This window comes from Daphnia carinata, chromosome 3 (genome assembly GCF_022539665.2).
Source record: "Daphnia carinata strain CSIRO-1 chromosome 3, CSIRO_AGI_Dcar_HiC_V3, whole genome shotgun sequence".
NCBI lineage: Eukaryota > Metazoa > Arthropoda > Branchiopoda > Diplostraca > Daphniidae > Daphnia > Daphnia carinata.
The window spans coordinates 7,335,457-7,361,385 of record NC_081333.1 but is presented as its reverse complement, the minus strand read 5'-3'; the positions used below and the strand labels follow the sequence as shown (position 1 = coordinate 7,361,385).

At 38.7% G+C, this 25,929-nt stretch overlaps 5 protein-coding genes across 7 annotated transcripts; 3 read left to right on the top strand and 2 right to left on the bottom strand.

Annotated features, from left to right (window-relative positions):
* Window positions 1–2,654: 2,654 nt before the first annotated feature.
* Window positions 2,655–5,202, bottom strand: LOC130704465 (dnaJ homolog subfamily A member 2-like). Of its 2 annotated transcripts, none has more exons than XM_057525886.2 (9): window positions 5,070–5,202; window positions 4,853–4,947; window positions 4,373–4,659; window positions 4,238–4,318; window positions 4,023–4,156; window positions 3,778–3,920; window positions 3,558–3,698; window positions 3,305–3,490; window positions 2,655–3,240 (listed from the first exon to the last, which is right to left on the bottom strand). In XM_057525886.2, exons 2-9 carry the CDS (start codon window positions 4,919–4,921, stop codon window positions 3,049–3,051), a joined length of 1,233 nt encoding a protein of 410 aa, XP_057381869.1. In that variant the 5' UTR covers window positions 4,922–4,947; window positions 5,070–5,202; the 3' UTR covers window positions 2,655–3,048. The 2 variants fall into 2 exon arrangements, with proteins under 2 accessions (XP_057381869.1, XP_059350276.1); XM_059494293.1 differs by having other exon boundaries at window positions 4,853–4,996; window positions 5,070–5,150.
* A 1,532-nt stretch (window positions 5,203–6,734) lies between these two features.
* LOC130704455 (protein kibra-like) lies at window positions 6,735–13,041 on the top strand. The gene is made up of 15 exons (XM_059494354.1): window positions 6,735–7,312; window positions 7,772–7,881; window positions 7,948–8,151; window positions 8,275–8,434; window positions 8,591–8,847; window positions 8,905–9,398; window positions 9,462–9,759; window positions 9,827–10,130; window positions 10,195–10,281; window positions 10,348–10,546; window positions 10,602–10,806; window positions 10,870–11,111; window positions 11,176–11,757; window positions 11,824–11,957; window positions 12,022–13,041. The coding sequence occupies exons 1-15, from the start codon at window positions 7,188–7,190 to the stop codon at window positions 12,518–12,520; spliced, it is 3,900 nt and encodes a 1,299-aa protein (XP_059350337.1). The 5' UTR covers window positions 6,735–7,187; the 3' UTR covers window positions 12,521–13,041.
* Window positions 13,042–16,856: 3,815 nt separating this feature from the next.
* LOC130704470 (uncharacterized) lies at window positions 16,857–18,122 on the top strand. The gene is made up of 4 exons (XM_057525892.2): window positions 16,857–17,224; window positions 17,357–17,444; window positions 17,515–17,745; window positions 17,887–18,122. The coding sequence occupies exons 1-4, from the start codon at window positions 17,007–17,009 to the stop codon at window positions 18,016–18,018; spliced, it is 669 nt and encodes a 222-aa protein (XP_057381875.1). The 5' UTR covers window positions 16,857–17,006; the 3' UTR covers window positions 18,019–18,122.
* On the bottom strand, window positions 18,036–22,704 carry LOC130704461 (protein tipE-like). Of its 2 annotated transcripts, XM_057525881.2 has the most exons (3): window positions 22,456–22,704; window positions 21,074–22,323; window positions 19,775–20,162 (listed from the first exon to the last, which is right to left on the bottom strand). In XM_057525881.2, the coding sequence occupies exons 2-3, from the start codon at window positions 22,258–22,260 to the stop codon at window positions 19,778–19,780; spliced, it is 1,572 nt and encodes a 523-aa protein (XP_057381864.1). In that variant the 5' UTR covers window positions 22,261–22,323; window positions 22,456–22,704; the 3' UTR covers window positions 19,775–19,777. The 2 variants fall into 2 exon arrangements, with proteins under 2 accessions (XP_059350342.1, XP_057381864.1); XM_059494359.1 differs by lacking the exons at window positions 19,775–20,162; window positions 22,456–22,704 and adding an exon at window positions 18,036–19,008 and having other exon boundaries at window positions 21,074–22,419.
* Window positions 22,705–22,791: 87 nt separating this feature from the next.
* On the top strand, window positions 22,792–25,845 carry LOC130704464 (uncharacterized). The gene is made up of 8 exons (XM_057525885.2): window positions 22,792–22,905; window positions 22,996–23,150; window positions 23,211–23,559; window positions 23,625–23,868; window positions 23,991–24,123; window positions 24,194–24,659; window positions 24,719–24,952; window positions 25,024–25,845. The coding sequence occupies exons 3-8, from the start codon at window positions 23,386–23,388 to the stop codon at window positions 25,183–25,185; spliced, it is 1,413 nt and encodes a 470-aa protein (XP_057381868.1). The 5' UTR covers window positions 22,792–22,905; window positions 22,996–23,150; window positions 23,211–23,385; the 3' UTR covers window positions 25,186–25,845.
* Window positions 25,846–25,929: the final 84 nt, after the last annotated feature.

The window sequence follows — 25,929 nt, the reverse complement described above, 5'->3', positions numbered from 1 at the left end:
ACTCGATAAAAATGAGAAAGAAAGAAAAAGTTTTTTACTTTTGTGAAAGTTATGAAGAAACAGTAATGTAGAATGTGGAAAGTTATTCGAGGAGAAAAATTAAATCACTTATCACTAGTACCGCTATGAGGAAATTCTGCTACCAAATGATGCTGCAATCCCTTTTCGTAAAATGTTGATTCACTTACCTGTTGCCATAATACTTGAAAATTCACAATATGCATGCCACAACACATCGAGCTATTTATAACTATTCATTAGTAACAATTCACACAAATTGCTGAAATACTACCGCTCTTTTAACAAAAGAAAACATCCATTTAAAAAATTACGCAAATTGCTTATCTGATTTGTTGTTTTTCTTGGAAATTTTTGCAGATAATCAGTGTAAAGTGGTTGTTGCATAGGGTTGCAGGAACAGCGTCATTTCGTTAAACCATCAGCAGCCTTTATTGTCGATTTAGTTGGCTGTTGGTCCTTATTTGCTTTGAGTGACAGTTTAATTAACAGTCGAACGATGCTATGCCTCCTGGAAAGTCTTCTCTTGCCTCCCACTGTTGTTCTTCTTTGGGTATACAGTAATAGCACTAATGGATTCGCGAACGAGTCAGGCCACTTCTCTCGATCATCAAGCAACCATTGCTTCATCGTTCACATTAACAGCATACTGGATCTCAAAATGGGTCCGCCGTTTCAATATGCCGGCACTTTCTACAGTGAGAGCGTGATTTATAGGCCACTAGCGTCATCAGCAGAAGGCCTTCAAATGTTCCACGCCTATGTTTCCCCTCCCCACCGTCACCTTTCCTTTGAGTCCGCATCAATACCAAATTAGTCAACAAAGCGTTTGGGGACTAACGATCCAACATCCAAAAACACCGAGCGTCTCGACAAGGAGATGCAGCGAAACAAAGATGTAAGAAGACCGTCCAATTAAACATTAATCAGGCCGTCGTTGTTTCGATAACTCCGGCAAGAAAACCAATCAAGGCTAGATGATGAGACACCTCTATTGTTGGCAAAGCCCCACGCCCACGATTGTGTGCAAGTGTGTAACGGATGGTAGGCAGGCTATACGGTTGGGATCTCCTCCCACTGGTATCTTTGTTGTTCTCTTGTGAAGCCGGTGCTTGTTGCAACAAATAAGTAAGCATCTGTCGAAATAGTAGAAAAGCTTCTTACTGTTTTCCGGCTGCTCTTAAGGGCACTATTTTTCTCCATTACTAATGTTGCATTTCTTTGTAAAATATCCTGAAGAAACTCATTCAAAAACGTGGAAAATATATTAAATTTCGTTCCGTTTTTTCATATCCTTATGGTTCCTGAATCCTCGTTAATTTCCTTGTTTGATCTCGATATGCACCGAACATACAGAATGCTTATGCGAAAGCAATAAAAAGGTGTTAGGATTTCCCAGTTAGTAGAGAGACAGGCCAAACGAATGACGAAATTTTAAAGCTTTGAATGGTTCGCAGAAGACTACTTCAGCTTGCAAAGGGTAGGAACTGCCTGTGTAGGCAGGTCTTTTGAATATCAATCACTTGATGCTATATGCATAACGACAGTCATCTGATACTCAATATGATTTAGGTTTTAATAGATGTGTAGTGACGCTATAAGTAAAACAAAAATCAGAAAAAAGCTCATTATCTTTATTTGTTTTGTTTTTTATGCAGGTTAATCAAGTACTGCCAGGAGCATCAAAAGACTGACGTCTTGGTCACTGGCATCTCCCCTTCCGAAAATCCGTTCAAGGAGAACAAAACGTGCAATTTGCTCTAACATTGTTAAAGTCTATTGCTGTATGTGTTAAATTTTGTATGAATTTGTGTTGTCGTTGATAATTTTCTTAAATTTGTGTTTCATACACTTGCATTTTTGGTTCACGTGGATGTAAATAACTGAATGTTCTGTGACTGGTGTACCCATTGGCGTCACTTCCATCATCTGCATCTCATCTGTTTAAATCTAAGACTCGTCTTGTCGGTGAAGTTACTAACTAAGAGACTGCGTAGAATCATATGTCTGTCCTTCCAAAAGGCCCCGCCCAAGATTTAACATTGGGGTGAACAATATAGAAAATCCAAGCAAGTGACAGTCATGTTTCGACTGGTTTGCCAGTTCGCTGCATAACTGAGCGTCTGAACTGCCAGCCATCAACAAGGTTTACTTTTGAAAACCTCCAAGCCGCGAGTTCCTCAAGTCGCAACTTCGTCACAAATCCTATCTTTGTGCTATTCTTGCAAATCCTTTCCGAGCGCCTTGCACCAATTTGTTACTACTAGTTTCGACACTATACATACAAAGAGCACGGCGTAAATTAGATTTTAGTTTGTTTCACTTAGACAACACGATGACTTCTACGTGTATGAGGTAGTGTCGAAGCACAGTACTCAACGTTTTTAGAACAGTCCACCATCGACTCGAATATTTGTGGTGCTTTAAGTAACTATGCATCATCTGACCAAATTTTCAAATTTCAAACACAGGCCGATTGCGAAAATACTACATCTAGTTTCAATTTTTGGGATTAAGAACTTAGATAAAACGAATTTTAAAAAAACACATAATTCTTACCCTATGTTACGTAATGTTTCCCAAACAGAAAAAAAAGAAAATAAACAAAGGTAATATGTCTCAACGATCGTAGTAAATTCAGTGACACCACGTTTATTATCGTGTACATGTTACCAGAGAGGTGTCGGTCGAAATAGGGGGACACCAGCCAAGACTCCCAGAGTACAATGTCAAGTGGAAAACAGCAAATCTTGATTGTTCTTTCACTATGTGCCACAAATGGTAGTACAATTCACCTAACCACGTGATAGTAAGCTTGCACACTTGCACAGTAGACCCCCACTTCTTTGCGTTGAATTCTGCTACACTGGACGAACAAATGTTTTCAGAACGACAAGCGAATTTTTCTTTCAATTCGAGGAAATTGTTTTCAATTTAAGATAATCAAGTGGATTTGAAATTTGGTAATATAAGGGGAGAGGGAATAGCCGTAAACGAAGGACAAGATCGACTTGTTTCCCCTGACATATTCTATTGATGAGCACACTGTACACCAGGTCCTGATTGACCTCCTTCCTCATCGTCCGAATCGTACGCGTTGCTAGGCCCACCGCCTCCATCACGACGTTCATTGGCATCGTAATCATGAAGGTCAACTTCTTCGACGTGCTCCCCAGATGGTGGAATGATTGCGGGTCGTCCGGGTAAAAGCTTTTCAATCGCCTACGTTACAAATTATTATATTTTGGCGATGAAATACTCTGGTCCATCATAGATCCTACTATACCATAATTGTTGATTCATCAGCAAAGTGGCTAGCGGGGAATTGGACGTCAAATTTGATAAATAATTCTCCTTTCTCGAATGGACTACGGTAGCGAGGCATTCCTTCTCCTGGGACCATCTTCGTACTTCCTGGTTCTACTACGTTTCCGGGTGCTTGTCGGATCACCAGATCGCGGCCGTCAAGATGCTAGTGACGTGGCAATCGCCATTGTTAAAATAACAAGAACCGTAAGGAAAATGATGCAGCAATAAACCTTAAGCACATAACAGAATCCGCACAACGCTTCAGTTAAAGTTATGGTGTGCATCACAAAAAGATCATCACCCTGTCGCTTGAATTTTTCGTGAGGTTTCTGTTGTAAAATTATAACTACGTCGCCAGCTTCAACTCCCGGCTATTAAACCAAAAAACAAGTAAATAAATATTGAATATTAGCTATATGCCATTGCAGAAAAAAAGCGTAAAATTCACACCTGTTGGTCACCTTCACCGCGGAACAAAATTTTCTGACCGTCTTTCATTCCTTTGTCAACATGAACTTCCAAAATCTTTGTTTCATTTTGCACTTTTTTACCTTTGCATGGCTTGCAGCGGTCTCTCTCATTTATCATTTCACCTGTGAAATGGTATTAATAAATAGTAAAAGCATACTTCTGCTAAATTTTATTTTTAAAAAAACAACAAAATAAAAAAAAATATAAAGTGAATTTTTGTTTACCTTCTCCATTGCAGGTTGTACATACTGACTGAATTTGCTGCATCATGCCTGGTCCAAGAGGTCTTAATGAAATTTTTATTCCACGACCTTGGCATGTTGAACAAGTAACATTGGCTCCAGGTTTCCCACCTTGCCTACAGAAACAGGTATTGACAATTTTTTTTTTTTTTTTTTTTTTTTTTTTTTTTTTTTTACAATTACATAACTTTACATACCCACTACAAACAGAACAAATAACATTTTTGCTCAACTGGAGCTTGGAAGTCTTCCCATTATACAAATCTTCCAAAGTGACCCTAAAAAATAAAGGATGTTAAATAGTCATAAAATATTTGACTGATAAGTCTTACTTTAGAGGGTGAACAGTGTCTTCACCTCTCTGACGTGTCTTTCTTCGTCCACCACCACCCATGCCTCCAAACAAACCTCCACCAAAGAAATGGGATAAAATGTCATCTGCTCCAAAACCACCATGTTCGTGAACTCCTTCTTGTAATCCTTTCAGTCCATGTCTGTCATAAATTTCCCTCTTCTTGGGATCAGAGAGTACTTCATAGGCAAATGAGATCTCTTTGAATTTCTCTCCTGCCTCAGGATTCTTGTCTGGGTGAAACTCTTTTGCTAGCTTTCTGTAGGCCTGTTAAGTGATAAGATAAGGGGTTACCATGAATCAGCTGTGCTTGCAAAGGCACTAGGTAAGTGGCCATTGTTCTTGGACATACCAAGACATGACCCTGAAAATCAATACGGCGACGATTTCAAGTGCAAATACATATTTTTAAATTTCCATACACTAAATGGGATTTTCCTGATTACAATGAGTAATATACCTTTTTCAATTCGGTATCGGTGGCTTTGGTGGGAACACCGAGAATATCGTACAGCGCGTTGTCCGCCATGGTGATTTTTTTTCCTGATTTGCAGCCTTTTAAATAAAGAATTTTAGGTTATAGGGGGCAGTAGAAATGTAACTGCTAAGGTACAGAAAATTTACTAAGGGCATTTTGAAAAATAAAAATTCGGTAAAGCTATTTTAAAATCACTTACGAGCAATCGAAGCAGAGCGACCGTGTGCAAGATTACAGTACTTCTGGTAAAAAGACAAGGCCTACTTTGTAAATCAGGCCGGATCCCTTATACGAATGTTTGATAACGACAGCTGGGATTCATAGCTGTTGCCAGCATTTTTTTTTTCACGCGCGATGCCAACCATCACACTGATTTTAAGATAGGGAGGTAGAGTCACGTAGCGGTTATTTTTCGAACTATAAATGTTTTTTTAGGCAATAGTTAAATATTGTTGTCTGTCTACCACATTAAAACTCGTAAATGGCTAAGTTTAGCTGCCTACAGCAAGTTGCTCTTACTAAATGAACAAACATCGAACAGTTTTCAGAATAAAAGAATGCGAGAAGTTCAGAGAATAAGGTAAACTACTAATCGCTTTACAGCTTGCTTGTCTTGCCGCTACGTGGTCCTTTCGGACTTGATGGATGACTAGCGAATTTGGCTCTTCTCGTCGCAGAGATGCGGCCTTGTCCATAAAGCGACCTGTTTACACCACTGTTGCCATTCTTTTTTTTTTCTTCTCAAGAGCTGCTCAATGGCCCTCATTTTCCAACTTACTTTTGGAAAGGTAGATTATCAGGTTGCGACTCCGACGTCGATTAAAAAATGCCTGGTAGCTTTTTAGTTACCAGCTCAGCCTTCTTTTTAACATCGCGTGTGTTTTATGGAATACAACGCACAAAATCTAGCCTTGTGCACATTGCTCTTACAAATGTAAAATGCCACTATTAAAATTTAAAAGATATTTCAGCTGTTTCCTTAATTTGTTTTACCCCGTAAGCGTGAAGTTCTTTCAAAGAGAAACTGGTCTCTGACATCTAACGAAGATATAGAAGTATAACATAATATATAACAGTTTTCCTTTGGTAAGCTTTCAAAAGTCACACCTTGTTCCTTGACTTCAAGACTACGAATGAGTTCGATAAAGCGTCAACATACTGTACGTGCAGAAGACCATTACTTTCGCGAAACTAATTTGTTATCTCAAATGATTTCCGTTTCGATGATGTTGCAAAAAATGCTTACAGATATTTGCCAGCACAATATTCTCTTACACAGTACTAAAGTGTTTTCTGCTACTACAAGCCGCCAGGTTTTCCTGTCGTTGACGAGGGAAGTCGTTTGCTGAAAACATTTCGTTATTGTAGTTATAATGAGAAAAAAAAGTTCGTTATGTACATTCTTTACATTCCTGTATGAGCCTCTATTGAGCAATGCTCTTGCGTCTTGCCATTGACAATGTTTCCATAAAAGATCATAAAGCTTGTTCACTAAGTGGCCTGTTGCCGTAAACTCTATGCAAAATTTTTTCTCGAGGAAAAATTATCGTCACCAATATTTGATTTTTAAGCAGAAATTAATTGGGCTATCACCACTTGTATAAAAAAAAAAAAATTTACGTTTGACGCGGCAAAAGTTACATCTGATAGAGGGAACAAAGAGCTCTAATTTTCAAAGGCATACATCATTTGAATACTGAAATTTTAGTTCACATTTGGCGACGGGCGCGTTATTATTGCAAAAAATTCTGCGTTTCCAAATACTTTTTATTGCTGAGAACAACGACATCTGCTTTTCCGTAGGAGGAGGGAACTATTGGGCTTCAAAATTGTCGAGTTCCAGGGTTACAAGGCCCCTTGTATATACCTCCTTGGGGACTCGAAGGAAAAGAATTTTCCCAGCAAGGAATGCGCACAGTCCCATCTGAATTGGTGTTCTGGCATAACTTAGAAATTTCAAATGTCAGGTTCATCTTTTGCCCCAAAAGTGTTGTGAAAATTGTTCTCCAATAGCATATCATTGAGTCACGGTGATTACTTATTGGATTTTATTGCAAATTCTGTGTAACGCGAACTTAAAAACCCCGAAGAAAAATGTTGTGTTATGATAATGGGTCGCATTCCAATGACGTCACAAAATAAAATGGCGCTGCTATCTACAATGAAACTCTCGTCGACGTCTTGACTCAAGCTCCGAAATCCGCTTTAACGTTCGACATTTCAGTGCAAAAACAGCGTCGAATTTACTGTGAATGTATTAGTGAATGAGTTTTATTCTGTTCTTTGTTGTACTTTTGTGGGAAATATTGCCATCGACATGTCCAAGCGTAATGGTGAGATCCCTTTGCCTCAAGGATGGGAGCTTGGTCGAGATTACGATGGCAAAGTGTATTTTATTGATCACAACAGCAAGAAAACAACTTGGGTCGATCCTCGAGACAGGTTTGTTAACATTTGAACACTTTATAATAACAATTGTACTACTTGTTCACATCCATCAAATGATGGTGAGACCTGTTGTCGATTTTGGAATGCTAATATGGCTGTCAACCCATGCACAGCATTTCATGTGGTTTGATTGCTTCTTTCCTAATACTGACTTTGACACATATCATAGATTTATTTCTGAGCTACGCTATTGCATCCTTTGTTTTGTCGAAAAAATATAGTACACTGTTATAAATTTACATAAACTCACTAATAATCCTAATGACTTTCGTGAAATTTGAGTTAAGTTGACTCAAATTAGAACATATATAATTTTTACCAATTCAATTACAAGAAGGCTTTCGGATTTTGAAATTTGATTATAAATTTTGTTGCGTTTATTGCCAAACATTCATTCGTAATAATTTTTTGTCTGCATTTCTTGTTTTTGTTTTCTTATTTTGGTTCATTCAGGTTGGTAAAGCCACAAACATTTGCAGACTGTGTTGGAAATGAATTACCTTTGGGTTGGGAAGAAGCCTATGATTCTCAAGTTGGACCATTCTATACCAACCATATAACCCGTAAGTAACACTATTGGCATAGTTGAAAAGAACATCTAGTGCAGTAATCTTTTATTCCCTATTCAGAGACCAATCAGTTAGAAGATCCTCGATTAGAATGGAGATCTATACAAGAAGCCATGCTGAAAGAATATCTTCAAACTGCCAAAGAAGACCTAGAAGCCAAGAAAGAAATCTTGGATATTAAACAGCAGAGATTAACTATTGCACAAGATGAATTTCATTTATTACGCCATGCCTATACGGGACTCGATGCTTCGCGAACGTCTTGTAAGTAATTTTTTTCCAAAGACGAAACAGCTGGCTGCTAGAAAGTTTCGTTTTATTTTGTTTTATTGTCCATTTTTTTTTTTGCGGTACTTAAGTAAACTAATATACATTTATTTTTCACAGTAAATTCAACTAGCAGTGGATCGAGCACAAAGTTTGATCCCGATTTATTAAAAGCCGATGTGGCTTTGGCTAAAAATAGAGTGGCCCGGTTACGTCGAGATTTAGATGTTGCCAGAGCAGAATTCGCTTATCAGCAACGTGGTATCGACATGCTCGCACAGTAAGTAAAATTATTGAAAGAGAAACATTTTGCCCTGTTGTTTGTCAATTGAAACACCAGTTCTAAATTAATTAAATTTAATATTGTATTTTGTTATTTATTGATTTTTATTTTTATTTACATTTTTATTTTATTTTATTTAAATGTTAACATCAGAGCGGAGACCAAATTGTCAAGTCTGCCTTGTGGTTACACGTTGCAAGAAGCTCAGGCTATTATGACTGAGCTACGGAACATTCAACACTCGTTATCAAGCGGTGAGAAAGAAAAGGCAGAATTAATGGCATCCTTGTCTCGGTTACGCGATGACTTAACCCGATTGAAGCCGCTGAACAACGATATGTCACCAGATTTATCAACCTTATCGCTACCACAGGAAAAATTTAGCACGGCTTCTCAAACAGATTTATCAGGTAGGGAGAAGTAAAAAATATCACCAAAATCATTTCACCTCATCCCCTATTTTACAGGAGAATCGGCTCCAATTGGAACACGTTTGGCTGAAATGGCCCGAACACGACTGCAATACGATGAAGCAAGAAAACACTTGCAATACCTTCAGCAGAAAATGGCTGAACTCGAAGATAGAATTGCTCCCGGTCAGAGTGAATCAGATAAAGACCGACTACTCCTCATTCAAGAGAAGGAACAATTGCTGCGTGAGTTGCGCAGCATCGCACCAAGGTCACGCTCCAAAACTGAGATGGAGTCTGTTCGGACCAAGATACAGAGACTCGAGAAAGACCTCAGCCAAGCATTGGAAGCTTCCAATCGCACCATTGCCGACCGGCTTAAACTCCACGAAGAAAAACAAATCCTTTTACAGTCGATGAGGCTAGCTTTGCGCAACGTAGCACTCTTGGAAGGACAGTTGCGTTCTTTGTCCGCCAGCACGTTGAGCATGTCTAGTAGTTCCAGTTTAGGATCCCTCTCGACTTCTTCGAGGAGCCACGCATCTTCTAAAGTACTTATGATATTAAACTTCTAACTAGATCTTATCTAATCATTGCTTTTTTTTTATTTCTAGGGCTCCCTGTCATCTGTTTTATCCTTCACTGACATATACGGACCCCCGCAATACTCTGCGATGGCTAATGCGGCCTTGCCCGGTCATGTTAATACGCCTGGAGATAGCGGATTGTCTGGCACACCAGTTGTTAACATGGCTGATTTACATCGCCGCGTGGAACGCCTTCTTGCCAATCGCGAAAACAATAATATTAGCTCCAACTCTGTTTCCATGCAAACGTCAGAACAGGAAGCTATTTATGCTAACCTGGTTGCACCGCCTAATTTACTAAGTTGTATTAATTTCGACCAAACAGGTAACTTTATCATTCTTCAATATTAATATTCACTTCCAACGAGTAAAACTATTTTGTAATGTTTAAGGGAGCGCAGTTAGTTACGAACCAAATTCATCTGATTTGCTGTTCAACGGCCCAGCTTTTAAACACCGATTACCTTCGGAACGGTCGAATGAGTCTGGTGTTTTAAGCGGTCTGTCGCCGATTCCGGAAGCTCAAGGACTTGTGAATATGTCTGGCAGTGAAGGTACGGACTGCGGAACCGTTTCAGCTTCGGCCAGTTGTGAGTCGGTGACGGGAGATAGTGGAGTTTTCGACGCTTCGTCCAGAAGAACTTCGTCTTCGAATCTCTCTCACCTTGAAACCGCTCAAGTAAAAGTTGGTCTTAGGTACAGAGACTTTTTCACCGATCAACTTCAATTTGATTAAAATTTGGTCCCTTGTTATATCTAGATACGCGTTTGCAGATGAATTTCTGCATGTTACTATTGAAAGAGCGAGAAATTTAGCTGCTCTTCTAATTGAAAATGGTCACAAAGTGTAAGCTTTTTTTTTCATTAATTATGGAAATAAGTCTTAATGTTTTACCGTTATTTTACGGTTTAGATGTATCAAGGTTACGTTGCTCCCTTGCCCGGTTGAAGCAGCATTGTCCTGTTGCACAAGGTCTATCACTGATTTGTCACAAGCTGTATTTGACGAAAGCTTCCGCCTGTCTGTAGCTTCTACGAAACTTGACACCAAAACGTTGCAAATTTCCGTGTACTCACGGCCTGCCACGTCTGATTCCCATGAAGAGTGTTTGGTGAGTGAAAATTTATAGCTAAATAACTATCACAAACTTACAGCTCTTTTCGTAGGGATGGGCCCAAGTATCCCTGGCTGATTTTAGACCCGATACCAATTCCGTCAAGTGGTATAATATATTGGCACTTAGATGCCTCTCCTCTAACAGCCATCCCCTGTCTGGCGCAGCTAGTGAAACAGGGACGGGGCTTAAGGAAGAAAGTAGTGATGAGTCAACAATCGTCTCGTCGCAGCCTTCAACATTAACTCGAAATCAACGTAAGGACACGAATACATGAAGATGCCTTTACATTCCGCTAAATAGTTAACTACTTCTAATAGGTGGTCCAATGTCTGAACTGGAAATAGTTGAACAAGGAACTGATAGTGAAGATGAAGAAAACAGTGATGATGAAAATAGTGCAACAGACGAAGAAGCAACTGAAGGAGGAAAAAGTGTCAGCCAGGAAAACCTCGTCGACCAAGCACTGGAGCAGGCTGTACATGATATTGAAGAAGAAGACGAAGAGGGAGAAGAAGAAGAAGAAGAAGAAGAACGAGTGTATGCCGTAGAACCTGTTCAGGTGGTTAGAATTTTTTTCTGATACCTTATTAAAGATGGAAAGCTAAGTTGCGCTCATGTTCCAGGTGGCCAACAAAGGTACCAACACGGAATGCGTATTTCAACCTGATCGAGGTGTATTGCGTAGGCCGTTTGGAGTAGATGGAATTCATCATCGAGCCATTTTAGTCAAGCGCTCACAAACTTTCTCGCCGAGCGCCGCTGCTAGCCGTGCCGAGTATATTTGCCGATTGAACCGCAGCGATAGTGATAGCTCAATGCCTCTGTATCGTCGAGGACCTTTCCAACGGAACTCGGTCGAAAGGAGATCTCTTCGCTGGCGAGCAAGCTCTTTGGCCGCAAGTGCTGCTGCACTGAGTTCTTTTGGAGAAGCCGTTCCTATAAAAGAAATCGCAGTTACAACTGACGCCTCTAGCAAAGGTTCCAGGCACCGAAAATCACGCCATCCAGCTCCTTTACCACCGAGAACATCAGTGGATTTGGAACTGGACTTGTTAGCTCAAAATAAGCGTTTACAGGAACTGCAAGAAGAATTATCCAAACTTCGGGAGTTGAAGCGACGACTAGAAGAGGCCCGGTACCTTGGTAATCAAGATTTACCTGCATGGTTGTCAGAAGACGACCGTCTTCAAGCGTTACTGGAGCATGTATGCATATATCTATTAGAACAGGGTTTCCTTAGTCCTTTTGCTAATTGTTTATATTTCCGTTAGGCGGAGAAGAGAAAAGAAGAAAAAACTGTTGAAGAACGTAAATTAGAGAAGCTGGTGCGAAGAACCTCGCGAGAAATCTACAGACTAAGAAAGAGCAAGGCCGGAAAAGGTCAAATGGATATCATATCGTTTAAGTAAGTAATTAATAACGGATAATCGCAAGAATCATTTCTAACGTATCACTCTGCACATTTCCAGAGAAAAAATGGCTTTCTTTACCAAGCCCAATTCCTCGTTTTCGTTTCTTACACATCCCATCGACGATGATGAAGAATCATATCTGACAAATGCAAAAATCCAAGATGACCTCAAAGCTACTGGAGATTCCTATTGCCAAAAAAACGAATCGGCAGAGGACGGGCAAAAACCTCGTCTAACTAGTGCTCAAATCGCGGAGCAGAGATTAGCGCAGCTTAGGAGTCATGAAGTCAGGAATTTGACGCTTGCCGAACTTCAGCGATTGCAGCATTTAACTGGAGATGTTCATTCACGAAGATTGACCTTAGCCGAGCTACAAAAGCTGCAGCAACAGGCTCCCATCGTTGATAGTAGACATGCGGAATTACTCAAGCCCCGACCAGTCTCTTCTAAAGTCCAAACTGCTCAAGAAACCCACCCAATGCCCGAGCCAACTGCCGAAAATGTAAACCGTAAAATGGAATTTGATTACGACTTGGAGTTGGGGGTTGAGGTTTAAACGGCAGAATCAGAAGCCCTGATTGAGTGGAATCATTCCGGTCACATTTGGGCCTGCGTGTGAAAGGGGTTGTGACATTTTCTTTTGTTTTCTTTTGTTTTCTTTTCAATAAGCGAATCTCTTCTGCTAGGGAGTTAACGAAATTGTAAATCTCTGGACCATTAAAGAAATCAATGGCGATCGAAACCGAATGTTAAAAAAAAAATAAGATTTCCCTATCTGGTATCCGTTAAAAGATATTTTTCGATTATGTTTAATTTTAAGTGAACAACGCGCCAAACATTGTTATGTTTCCTCCCCCCCCCCCCAGCCCCAAACTAGTTTCAGCGTAACAATTCGTGCTCACCAAAATTTTGTATATAAATTCGGAATTTAGATCGTGACGTAATTTTAAGTTTCGTTTCCTTTTTAAATTGCCACTGACTTGTTTACATGCTTCTTTTCTTTATTCTCTCAGAGGAAATGCTTTGAATCCTAATGTTGATCCGTGTGTATAACGCACGCACGTGCCTTACAACCCCCACGCCTCTTCCTCCACCGAAGGGGGTTCCCTTTCAAAACGAAATGAGTTACAAAAATATGACGTTGTTGCTTTTCCCGTTCGTTTACATTTGTAACTTATGTTAATATTTAAATCTTTCTTTTCGATGCAAAGCGTTTTGTGCTCTTGTTGTCAACGTTGTACAGTATCGAAAATAAAATACTACCGATCGTAATTTTTAGCGGACAAAGTTACTGCGCTAACATACTTATGTCATTAAGCATTTTATCATTTAAGAAAAATTCATTCTGAGATCTGTTTACAAAATTTCTTGTTGTGTGTCGAATACATCAACAATTATCCAATTCAAGAAATGAGTTCATAGTCGATTTTGTAGAGTTCCCGATCAATATGATAATAAGAATGAAAGTTCAAAAATCCACTTCAAAATCTACCTAAGTCCAACGCAAAAACAATCTTTCGTGAATGTCGTTCAATTTTGAATCTAAGCAATATATTTAGAACAATGTTGTATTTAGTCAAAAATAGGCAAATGTTTGTTAATTCAAACAGCTGAAAAACCGTGAATCTCAGGTAAAAAGGATGAATCTATTTTCGTGATCCGTCAAATGTTAAATCTGAATAATATGTATATGGCGCTCCATATTGTTCATCAGTTTTCAACATTCATTATAAAAACTGTGAGCACAAAAATAAAAATTTTTCGTGAATTTCGTTTAATTTTGAATCGAAAACACGTATTAAAAGCAATATCTAGAATTAAACCAAAAATGAAAAAGCGCGAAGGCACCAACTTTGCCCTTAAAGTAAAGACGAGGTAAAATTTCGTGACGTAAGACGGAACTGCTGCTGGTGGCTGGCGCGACATCATCAATGTTCATCGATCTTCTGAATTTATTTAAAGAATTATAATTCCAAGTCAAAAATAAATCCATTTTTAGCGAACTTCGCTTAATTTTGAATCAAAATCATGTATATTAAGCAATATTTAAAATTTAGCCAAAATTGAAAAAGTGGGAAGGCTATACCCTTCCCACTTTCGTCAAAATCTACAAAAGTGAAAATCTCTTTGAATTCGATAAAAAAACGCCCAATATACTCAGAATTAAACACTGATTTCAAAGCAATCATTAGTTTTTTTATTAGTAGTTTGATAAAAAGTTTTTATGAAAAAAAGTCGGGCTTATTTTGTCGGGCTTATTTCCAAAACCCATATTTAAGAGAAAAAAATTAGTGTTAATATTTTTATTTGGAATTTGATTACACGTAAACCGAATTGAACGAAGGTTTTAAATAAAATATTAGTTTCCTTGATAGTTATCTTATTTTTGAATAAATAGATCGATTTTGAAATGGATGTAACTAAAGGGCTACTGGCGCGCCATCATCATTGTTTATCGGTTTTCTGCGTTTATTTCAAGAACTATTTTCCCAAGCGAAAAATTAATGAGTTTTTTGTGAATTTCGCTTAATTTCGAATGGAAATCACGCACAATAAGCGATATCTATATCTATCCAGTACGCTACAGCGCTAGCGCTATGTAACACAAATTTCCGATTGAAAGCGCGTTTGCTTTCAATTATTTTCATTAAATTATATAAACTATGGCACGTTATGCGTGAATTATGTTTGAAATTAATTAAGGATGAAGAAAATAACCTTAAGTAGATTTTCTCTAAATAAAAGCGCGTTTGATTTCAATTAACTTCTTTAAATTAACTTAACTATGGTAAATTATGTATGAATTATGTTCGACGTTAATTAAGATAAGGATGAAGAAAATAACATTTATTTTAATCTGAATTACATAGTTTTTTAGTTATTCAAGTTAAAGTAGATTTTTTTAAAGAAATGCGCGTTTGATTTCAATTAACTTCTTTAAATTAACTTAACTATGGTAAATTATGCATGAATTATGTTCGACATTAATTAAGGATGAAGAAAATAACATTTATTTTAATCTAAATTACATAATTTTTGAGTTATTCAAGTTAAAGTAGATTTTCTCTAAAGAAAAGCGCGTTTGATTTCAATTAACTTCTTTAAATTAAATTAACTATGACAAATTATGTAATAACTATGCGTGATTATGTTCGAAATTAATTAAGGATGATGAAAATAACATTTATTTTAATCTACATTACATAGTTTTTGTGTTATTCAAGTTAAAGTAGATTTTTTAAAAAGAAAAGTGCGTTTGATTTCTATTAACTTTTTTAAATTAACTTAACTATGGCAAATTATGCATGAATTATGTTTGGAATCAATCAAGGATGAAGAAAACAACATTAAAAAAAATCTAGGTTCCATAGTTTTCGAGTTATTCAAGCTAAAGAAGATTTTCTCTAAAGAAAAGCGTGTTTAATTCCAATTAACTTCTTTAAATTATCTTAACTATGGCAAATTATGCATGAATTATGTTAAAAATTAATTAATAATGAAGAAAATAACATTTATTTTAATCTAACTTACATAGTTTTTCAATTATTCAAGTTAAAGTAGATTTGCTTTAAAGAAAACCGTGTTTGATTTCAATTAACTTCTTTATATTAACTTAACTATGTCACATTATGCATGAATTAGGTTTGGAATCAATTAAGGATGAAGAAAACAACCTTTTTTAAAATCTAGGTTACATAGTTTTCGAATTATTCAAGTTAAAGTAGATTGGCGTTGAGAAAAGCGTGTTTGATTACAATTATCTTCTTTAAATTATCTTAACTATGGCAAATTATGCATGAATTAGGTTCGAAATTGACTAAGGCTGAAGAAAATAATCTTTATTTTAATCTAAGTTACATAGTTTTTTAGTTATTCAAATCAACGCACCATTCAACTGTTTTGGAGCGCTAACGCGCTGCAGCACAAATATTCGGTGTATTTTTTAAACGGTTCATTTAAAGGGAAAACCAATAGCTGAACTGAAATCAGCGTTCAATGTTCATTATACTGTGTGAGTTTCATTTAATTCCAAGAAATGTCGGTTTTGGCCGATTTTGACAAAAGTAGGAAGGCTATACCCTTTCCAATTTCGTCAAAATCTACAAAAATGCAAATCTCTTTGAAGTCGATAAAAAACGAACACTATACTCAGAATTAAACACTGATTTCAAAGCAATCATTAGTTTTTTTTTCACTAGTAGTTTGATAAGACGTTTTTATGAAAAAGTCGGGCTAATTTTGTCGGGATTATTTTGTCGGGTTTATTTTCAAAACCCAGATTTCAGAGAAAAAATTGGTGTTAATAGTTTTATTTGGAATTCAGTTACACAAAACCTAAACAGAACGAAGCTTTTAAATAAAATATTAGTGTCCTTGATAGTTATCTTATTTTTGAATAAATGAGACAGATTTTGAAATGGACGGAACTAAAGGGCTGCTGGCGCGCCATTATCATTGTTTTAACGGTTTTTTGCATTTATTTCAAGAACTATTGTCCCAAGCGAAAAACTAAATAGTTTTTTATGAACTTCGCTTTATTTTGAATGGAAATCACGCGCATTAAGCGATATCTACAATTTAGCTAAGAATGAAAAAGTGGGAAGGCAATACCCTTTCCACTTTCGTCAAAATCTGCAAAAAGGTAAACCTCTTAGAATTCATTAAAAATTACAGATTATACTAAAAATTTAACGCTGATTTCAAAGCTACCATTAGTTTTTTCATTAATTTAGCCCATTTTCAAATAAACGAAATAAAAATGTTGCTGTTTCCCCGGCTATTGATTCTGTTTATCCTCGCACAAGCTTGTGAACTTACATTATAAAAAATTATCCGGCTCTAAAATATCGATTAGACACGGGAAGTTCTGCGCCGCCGCACAATATTTTATCGGCTTGTAATGCTGAGAGGAAGGTGCAGAGTTGAGTGTCTTCCAAACATTGCTTTTCTCTCTGACCATCCCCTGTACAAACAAAATTTACTTGGTGGTCTTCAATAGGCTTTTTGAAAAACGTGAATTTGTGACAATTGAGAAAAAAAAAATGGAGAACCGATGGAACCAGCTGACAGAAAAATTGATATCTTCACCGAGCGTGAGAGAAAAATGGTGGAATCGGATTTGTCTAGCGCTCACTGGCGACGAAGGGCGGAGGCACTATTACAACCTGGAAAACTTAGAGAAGCGTTTCGTATTGTTTGACGAAATCCTTCACCGGCTTTCTAATCCAACTGCTGTAGCTTTAGCCATGTTTCTTCAGCAGTAAGTTCATCATAAATATATTAAATACATCAAGTGGCATACCATTTCTTGCACGGATAACTCTTTACGAGTTCATGAGAATTAATCTAATTTTCGTCTGGATTGAATCTGTTTTTACTTGTACTATTTAAGCTTGCATTACGACCCACGCCTTCCTGGTATATCAGAGGAACTTACTCTGGCAACCCTCGAAGAATTCATAATGGATGCAGAGCACGCGGTAGTTTGTATTCTAGTTGTCAATGCTCCATGACAGACCGTTCTACATTTACGCCCTTTTCTCGTTTCAGGTTCCTGAATTAGTCAGTGACTTAAGAAAATTAATAGAAGCTGCACTTATAAACTCAACTCCTGTTCATTTAACGCCTAATGCGACAGGCACGAGTGACGTACACTACTTCCTAGACATCGAGATGGCCACGTTAGGTAGTTCTTCGAGCGAATATGCCGACACCTTGGCCATGATGAGAAATGAATATGGATGCACCTCTGACGATGACTACTTTGAATTGCGGCTAAAGGTATGAGCAATAGCTTTGCATTTATGGAAGAAATAATTTTATTAAGCACTAAGGAAATGGACGTTACTCCAGTGTGCTTAAAAATATGGAATTTCGGGTGTGTAGAAGGTAATTTTATCTCTAATTTTATGTTGATCGCAGGTGTTGAGATCCTTTCTTCAAATACCTAACATATACGCCACTGAAGAATTCCGGAGCCGTTACGATGCACAAGCTCGAAGTAACATAATCAAGGAGATATCAAATATTGAAAATCGTGTGAAAAACGGTTAAAGAAGAAAGAACACTGCTGAAGCTTGTAAATGTACTGTATGCTCCAGAAAATAATTATTGGCAGCAAAATGCATGGAATTTTGAATGGCTTGAAATAAAAACGTATAGTCAAAATTGTGGTTCATACGATAGACGCCCAGCCGATTGAACGACGTAAGCTACGTTCACTGTTTCACGTGCTTAATGGAATATGTATGAAACTTTCTTACATAATCACAACTGGTATAGCTACCAGCTTAACAACACTATGGAAAAGGTTTTGAAATGATACATAATATTCGTATTATTGTAGTACGGCATGAAACTAGCGCTATTAAGACCAGGTTACACTTTAGTCAGCAACTCATTTCATTTGATCAGCAGATATTAGTTTAGTTAAAGAAGCGCTGTAAAAAGTGTAGACACCATCTTGTTAACACGGCACTCTCGTTATGCACTTCCCGGAAAATGACATCAAAGGAAGGTTGCGTAAGCTTGAATGGCAAAACGGAAGAAAAATGTTTAGTGAATAGCCCACTTCCGTAACCCGTTTGAGATGCGTTTCAGCGCAAAAAACATTTTCATATAAATGTTTGGAAAATTGCAGTAGTCTAATAGGAGCGCGAGACAATAGTGAATACAAAGGTATCAGCAAAAAGGAATTTCAAAAGGACAAATTTGGGATGGAATAAATAAAAGTCACATTATACGGAATTTGAAGGGAAAACATTTGAATTGGGTGTTTAAAAAATGTTAATGTTACAAACATGATGCCAAGATAGAATAGGTAACGGGCAGCTTTTCATGTGCCAGTGTTTTTACACAGGTAGGGTAACTTCTTCCTCTGAAGGTGAGGCGCTGCTGTTAACAGGTTGCTGGGAGACGTTGGTACGGATTCCAAGTGATGACGTTTGCCATTCCTTGGAACGCTCTGTGAAGACGGTACTTGTTTTCGGGCAGATAGCTTTGTTGGGGCTCAATAACGCAGATGAAACTAGCCTTCTCGAATCACTAAATTGAAATACAAGCTAAGTAAGGTTACGAGTGGATTTTCTGAATAGAAAAAGATGCAACACACCCACACACTGTTACGTAAACAACTAACATTAGTTTAGAAGGCACAGAACATCGTATTCTGTTTTCTACCATTCCAACTAGATAATCATTCAAAATTGCATGCCATGACGTATGTACGTTTTGAAGCATGCGTGGAATTGAAAGCCAGCAATTTCTTGCTTAATTAGTTTAAAGAACAAGCGGAAAACTACACAGAAGGTAAATAAGCAAAGGGATAAACTTAGTGACATTTTTTAAAATCAGCAAAATGGTCTCCCTAGAAACCAGTGGGGTTAAACCATGGACACCATAACCATGGCTGCACTATTTCGATTGCAAATAAATCCCTTTTGATCATTCCGTTCTTGTATACGGGTAAATCGTAGAGATGTCATCCATCAAGAATACTGGGACGACATATTGCTTTAGGCAGCTTTATAGTGTTTTACGGACAGATATAGAATACTAGTACCAGGCACTTATGCTCAAATATTTATTAGTCAATCATGCCAACTGCCACGAAAACTCGATCCTATCTCTAATCGACTACTATACGGGTATCACGACGATGGCCTTTAATTACTTGAAAAAGGACGAAGCGAACAAGATGGAGACCTTTCTTCCTAATCAGTATGGTGTCAGATAGAATGTGATCACTTGAAGAATTTGTTTGAAGATGCCCCAAAAATCACCAGATTCAAGGATTATTGTGAAACATGGCTCGTCAGTGGTTCTTAGAGATGAGGGGGATGCACTCCCGAAGCCTACGGCGTTGACGTCCCGAACTTCCCGATAATGTTGAATGATTCTTAGTGTATTGGTTTGTGGGGTTTGGATTTGGCGAATAATATTCAAGCTCATTGTCGTTTGAAAATGTTTCAGCGGCCGTTGAAGTAACGCTGAGGTCAGCATTTGTGTTGCAACCAGATGATTCGCTGTACAAAGAAGCCGGCAGGTGAGACGGCGAGGAAAAATCAGATTGGGAGGATAAGGACGTAGTAGGCGACGAAGACGAAGAGCAAGGTGCCGAAGACATCGTCGAGGAAATGTGCGTGAAACTACCAGGACTTTTCGGGACGGTAGCAAAAGAGCCCTCACCAAGTCGCGGCCTGCGCCGTCAGATTCGTCAATAAATCACACACGTATATAAATAAATTGCTGTACTATAGTCAACTTGTTTTCATGAGATGTAACTTTTACTAGTAGTATTGGTAAGTTTGTTACGCACAAAACAAGTGAATCGATAGCAAAAACAAATAAACCACACGAAAGTGTAACGAACCTAGAATCTAAAAACCTATAGAATTATGCTTGGAAAATATGCCGCTTAACGTACGACCATATTCCATTCTTAAAAGGCAGATGCGTGTTTAAATAAAAACGCATTTGTTCGTCAATATAAGATTTTATCATTCATTTTAACATGTTCTTTGACTTTTTAGGGCAAATCCTAATAATCGTAAAAGAAACAGAAAGCAACATGTAATTTCCTAATGCTTCTAGAACTTTCCAGCTTTGCTTATGAATTGTTATGGGCGGTTGGCGTAAAGTTAAACTGTTTGTCATGGAGAGTGTTTAAAATAAGCAAACATCCTATTCCTTATATCACTAAAGCACAATTACCTTACAAAGCAAAAGTGCTTCAATATAATTTGCCAATGTATAAAGAATATATAGAGAGCTGCCAGTGTGTTCAAGAATGACCAGCAAAGTCACTCGTGAGAGTGCTGTCATCGCAGTGTTTTAAAAGAAAAAAAAATTAAGTAGGATCCAGGTAAACAGCCAGATTGCCTGACAAGTGCCACTCCAATCATGCCTTAAGAATGAAATTTACGATCGTAACGAGGCTGAAATTAAAATTATGGTTGTACGACTTATAGAGTTATATAATCAATATCTTCCCAGAACGGGAAAGCTCCGAATCGCACAACATACGTGGAGTCAAGCCAACAAGAACAACGGAAGTACAAAAGAAAAGAAGAAAATAAAAAAAAATAAGTGAAAATCAATAAAATTTTACCCCATTGATTTGGATATTCTCATTCCTCTGCTGTGAGCTGCCGAGTTGCCTGTCGAGTTTTTCGTTCCTGAAAAAACTATTTCCATTTCTTTTGATACTTTCTCTGTAGGTTTGCTTGCGGCGGCGAATGTAATAGCTCCACCACTCTTAGCTCGCCGGATGATCCGGGTGCTATCCGGCGATGGGAACTGGTAAAGAATTCCATACTTGCCTCCGGTGTTAACAGGAGAGCTCATCGGCTGTCTAACAACCACTCCTTCCACTTTACCTTCCACTGTATCGAAATCCAATGATGGACCCCTCGGTGTGGCTACTGCTCCATCGGCATTGGGTTCAGCGTAGAGCTTAAAATAGGCATAGAAGAGATAGACGACGGAAATGACGAACAAAATAATCGGGATCGTAAGGCAATAAATGAGTTCGGCGCGAATTTTCTCTATGTTGAGTTGAGTGATGGCCATCGTAGGATCGATTAGCGAGTAGTAACAAGAAAAGTTGGCGCCTACGACGCCATAAGCAGAAGCGAAAGTGTTGTTGCACTCCACATCTGGAGGATAACCGCAGCCTTTCACGTTCGGCTGCAATCGAGCTTCGTGGACGTGCATCCCTTCGCCACCTTCGTCGGCCAAGGCATACTCGCCATCCTTTTCAGCATCATCTTCTTCCGGTAGAACTGATTGAATCCGATCATCGTAACTGTTTACGGATGACACAGCCATCCCAAATCCGCTATTGGGTGACACTGGATAGCTCTGTCCCTTCTGGTTGCCGTAGATGCTGTTCTTTACACTTATCTGCTCGTTCAGCGGCGAATACGTTAAGGACGACTTGTGTTGAATGATGCGGTCACGAACGGAGCGAGCATCGGCTTTACCAACTGGCACGCGGCTGCGATACCGCACTCGTATGTGCCAGCATTCGTACACCTCTTTGGTGCAGCCTTCACGGCACGAGCTCCACTGGCAGTTGGACAGTCCTCGGTGGAAACTGGCCTCTGTAGTTTCACAAATGACCGGTTCTGGATCGAACTCCATGTAGATCGTCGCCAGAGCCGGCTCGATGAAGAACGGTACCAGAAACAGGAAAATGAAAAGGCTGAAAGTGGCTACCAAGCAGAAGAAGGCCGTCATGTAGAAGAGAACATTCTCCCTTAATGTCGCCTTGTGCTCTTCGATTTCAGAAGCCATGGTGCTGATGAGGACACACCCAGGCAGGAAAAACCCATCAGGTTTACCTGCCAAGAAGCAAATCTAATAATGAGATACAATTAATGAAAACCACACTACAGGTGAGCGATCTTTTTGGTCTGAAGCTTTCCATCAGCTTCAGTCCAAATAATACAAGGGTATGCTATCTAAAAGACTTATATGAACGTAACTTACCGAAACAACCGAACGTTGCTCTTGTTGCTGTTGATTAAACAAAGTTAGATGAAATAACCTCAAAATTAACTACCCTGCAAGAATAACACCGTATTTTTTCAGTACTTTAATCAACGCTGGAATCGATTTTCGTCTCGGGCTTTTGGGAAATAGTGTGGCAAAGAAGCGAGTCCTTGCCTAAACTACGAGTTACCACAAACAATGCGGTGTTGAAAACTAAGGTTTGGCTTAGCTGTAACGTGAAAAAATCAACCGTGGATAATGTCGCACTGCAGACTGTTTTAGAACTAGAAACGAACTTCGTGTCTGGATGTCTAGGATACTACTGACATAACGTCAAGTGAAGAGCGAAGCGGTACGAGTTTGATCGTTCCAACCACACATTGGTATCAAACCGATAAAACGGGACCCAACATGGTTCCAACTCGTCGTACAACTCTCCTCAAAATCGTAAGTTCTGAGCTCTCTTCAATTTCACCCCATAAATTTTAGTCCTTAATAAAATATTCGTTCAAGCAACGTCATTTCCTACTTAAATAGAGTAGAACTAAGAGTACAATTTGAGGTCATCCTACGTATCGGAGGGCATAAAAGGGAGGAGTCGAGAGGCTGGCGTGATTCCGTCGTTCCGGATATTGAACTGCGCACTGCTGGAAGCGCAATCGTCGGCCGAATGCACCCAAGAATACAAGCAAGTAAGTTTACAAAAAGCAAGACTCTACAGAGCAGAGTTCTACTTTGGTTTAAATTGTTAGCTTAGATTAGGCCTCAACAAAATTAGAAACCCATCAGCAAACAAAACACACACACAAAAAAAAACTGAATGGCAAATTGGATTGAAGCCGTTGATTTTTCTGCGCCGGCAGTTTGCTCAACATTTGTCCATTTTTGATTCTTTACACTTGATTGTAGACTGCTGGTATCTAAACGATGGCTAAGAAGCCCGTGAAGAAACCCGAATACCCCGAGGAGAGTCGAATTTGTGGTTTAATTTTTATATGCCAGTTGATCGCCGTTTTAAGTGCTGTGTCTATCGTTTATTTGACTGTTGCTTCCTATGTCCCGTCCATCAAAGCCATCGCCTCAACATATGAAGAGTATCCGGTAAATATTCTTCTAAGTTTCATGATTAAGAAATGCTTTTCATTAATATTTACTTTTACACGCAGGTAATATGCACAACAACTCTGGCTGATGATTCGGTGGAAAATTGCACATGGTTATCTTGTTTCGAATGGTGCCTGACCAAATCATCCGGTCTGTGCATGCAAATTTGGGTCTCTGTCCGGCAGAATGGATCCGAGCTCAGTTTCGATCAGTGTCAGGATCGGGTCGAACAATCATGTGCTACCGATGATTTAATTCCATCTCATCGACATCTCTGTCGAAAAGATCAATGCGAAAATCTCTTAGGTAACGCACCTGGGCCATGTTTGTTCCATTTTCTTTCGGTTACTGCGAATTTTCTTGGGTTTCTACGTCACCAAAGTTCAGATGCTCCAAAAGTCGCAACTAAACTCCGCTCTTCCTCGCAGGTCTGTTCAACTGCACTAACGGAGTTTGCGTCAACGTGACCTCTGCCATGACATGCAATAAGTTCACTAATCTTGGCCATCAAATAAGTTTGAAACAACGGATTAACTGCCAAGCGTTGGACGGATTTTATACGTATGTTTTTACAACTCCTGGCTGTTATTTAGAATAACTAACTCTTATGCTATTATATATTCTTTTACAGTTGCACCGCAAGTTACTGTATGGAAATTCTGAAGCCTTACTCGTGCGATCGCCGTTGCAGTGATATGACAGTCCACGATCCTCAAGGATCGCAGATACGCAACGTCATTCTCTTCAACAATGACCGCTTGGTAATGGCCGGATGTCATGGTTTGGTTTCAGATCGGCCCAGTGGCGAAGTAATTTGGAATCCGGTGTTAGATCCAGAGGAAATTCTTATGGTCAGCTGCACGCACGTTGGTAACGGTTCTCCAGACGGACAACTGCTAGCAGTTGACTGTGTCAATGCCTCTCTCGTCCAGGCAAATTATCTAAAGGACAATTTCAGTTTACCCACTCTGATGTCTGCTTATCAAAATTCTATAATAAACCGAAGATTGCCATCGACTCCACAAACAAATCGTCAAGTGCCGCTCGAAAATGAATTGGTCATTTATAACCGGAGTAAGCTTCTTGTCAATCTGGAGGTAAAGCATCTAATAATAAACTTTTACTTGAAAATGAAAAACCATTCTGCCTCTTCAAGTTTTGTGTCAATACACTCCGTGACGAGTGTCGTGAATTTTTCGCCATCCACGGACGAGACGGAAGAGACTTACGATCTCCAGCGCGTTTTCCTTGCTACTACGCACCTGATAAAAACGACTCTGTGATCACCAAGTTCAATCGCAACAAAGTCATTTTCGATTTTGCGCTCTCGGCAGCCGTTCCAGGTGTTCTCTTCGTGTTCTCCTGTTCCTGTCTCGTTCTTTGTACAAGGGTATAAACATGACGCCATACTGTTGATATGTTTTAAAACATCTGACCCACATCTAACACATTTTACGACAGATTGTAGGCATAGGACCTGACGCTCATATGCAAATTATGGGATTTCGCCGCACAGCCGAGCTCAAGATGGAAGCTTCTAACGTAGAGGCCGAATTGCTACCGAACGACTCCAGTAATCGGAACGGAAAGAAACATTCAAGCCAACAACGACCTGATGGCTAATAGAACTCTTTACAACATATGGTAACCTTCAGAAGGATTGAAACTTTTAAGATTTTCTTTGGGGTTTTGGACATCACGTTCTCTATCATTTATTTATCCGGCTAATTTATGTTTCAGAGACATGCGTGAAAATTTTGATTAGTACAGATTGCAGCTAGCCTACCCTCTTGGGAAAAAAATTTGCTCGATGAGAAGCTTTACATAATGCGCAAATGTTTTACTTTTAATCTGAAGAGTAGCTCATTGAATGTAAAGGATTATGATCACTCCTGAAGATCTGTACAGTTAATCGTACAGAAGAGTGGCTTTTACAAATCAGAAAACAAGTGAGAACTGTCGATGGGCAATTCTTAATATCTTTCATATTTACGCGTACTTCAGTCTAAAATTACTAACGGGTGTGAACACGAACTATCAGTCTAGTTTAATAAGGATTTTTGACAATCTTCGAATTAGGGAATGTGGCTTAGGTGTTGCTTGATTCATGGTTAGATTTATCCTTTGGCGTGAAAATTCGGTTATACATTCACAGATTGGCTTTATATTAAAATGAATTGTTGGTCGAGTGCATGACTTGCGAATCAATTATCACCTTCTCTCTCACAAAGTACGATTTAAAAGATTTCTTTCTTGGAATTTCTAATACAATCTATTAACACATTTACGCGCTCCTGTCGAAGAGTACGGGGCTTGTCAACATCACTACGTTATTTCCTGCTAAAATGGAATGTGTTCAAGAGGGAA

What these genes read in the sequence shown, in the direction of transcription:
- LOC130704465 (XM_057525886.2), bottom strand. Translation starts at nt 4,921, where the DNA reads ATGGCGGACAACGCGCTGTACGATATTCTCGGTGTTCCCACCAAAGCC. An exon ending in CCGATACCGAATTGAAAAAG is followed by an intron (nt 4,660 to 4,852) that starts GTATATTACTCA and finishes ATCACTTAACAG; the next exon opens with GCCTACAGAAAGCTAGCAAA. An exon ending in GATTCTGTTATGTGCTTAAG is followed by an intron (nt 3,491 to 3,557) that starts GTTTATTGCTGC and finishes CCACGTCACTAG; the next exon opens with CATCTTGACGGCCGCGATCT.
- LOC130704455 (XM_059494354.1), top strand. Translation starts at nt 7,188, where the DNA reads ATGTCCAAGCGTAATGGTGAGATCCCTTTGCCTCAAGGATGGGAGCTT. An exon ending in CAAGTAAAAGTTGGTCTTAG is followed by an intron (nt 10,131 to 10,194) that starts GTACAGAGACTT and finishes TGTTATATCTAG; the next exon opens with ATACGCGTTTGCAGATGAAT. An exon ending in ATGCCGTAGAACCTGTTCAG is followed by an intron (nt 11,112 to 11,175) that starts GTGGTTAGAATT and finishes CTCATGTTCCAG; the next exon opens with GTGGCCAACAAAGGTACCAA.
- LOC130704470 (XM_057525892.2), top strand. Translation starts at nt 17,007, where the DNA reads ATGGAGAACCGATGGAACCAGCTGACAGAAAAATTGATATCTTCACCG. An exon ending in TAATGGATGCAGAGCACGCG is followed by an intron (nt 17,445 to 17,514) that starts GTAGTTTGTATT and finishes TTCTCGTTTCAG; the next exon opens with GTTCCTGAATTAGTCAGTGA. An exon ending in ACTTTGAATTGCGGCTAAAG is followed by an intron (nt 17,746 to 17,886) that starts GTATGAGCAATA and finishes TGTTGATCGCAG; the next exon opens with GTGTTGAGATCCTTTCTTCA.
- LOC130704461 (XM_057525881.2), bottom strand. Translation starts at nt 22,260, where the DNA reads ATGGCTTCTGAAATCGAAGAGCACAAGGCGACATTAAGGGAGAATGTT. An exon ending in AGAATATCCAAATCAATGGG is followed by an intron (nt 20,163 to 21,073) that starts GTAAAATTTTAT and finishes CTGACGGCGCAG; the next exon opens with GCCGCGACTTGGTGAGGGCT.
- LOC130704464 (XM_057525885.2), top strand. Translation starts at nt 23,386, where the DNA reads ATGGCTAAGAAGCCCGTGAAGAAACCCGAATACCCCGAGGAGAGTCGA. An exon ending in CAACATATGAAGAGTATCCG is followed by an intron (nt 23,560 to 23,624) that starts GTAAATATTCTT and finishes TTTTACACGCAG; the next exon opens with GTAATATGCACAACAACTCT. An exon ending in GTCTCGTTCTTTGTACAAGG is followed by an intron (nt 24,953 to 25,023) that starts GTATAAACATGA and finishes ATTTTACGACAG; the next exon opens with ATTGTAGGCATAGGACCTGA.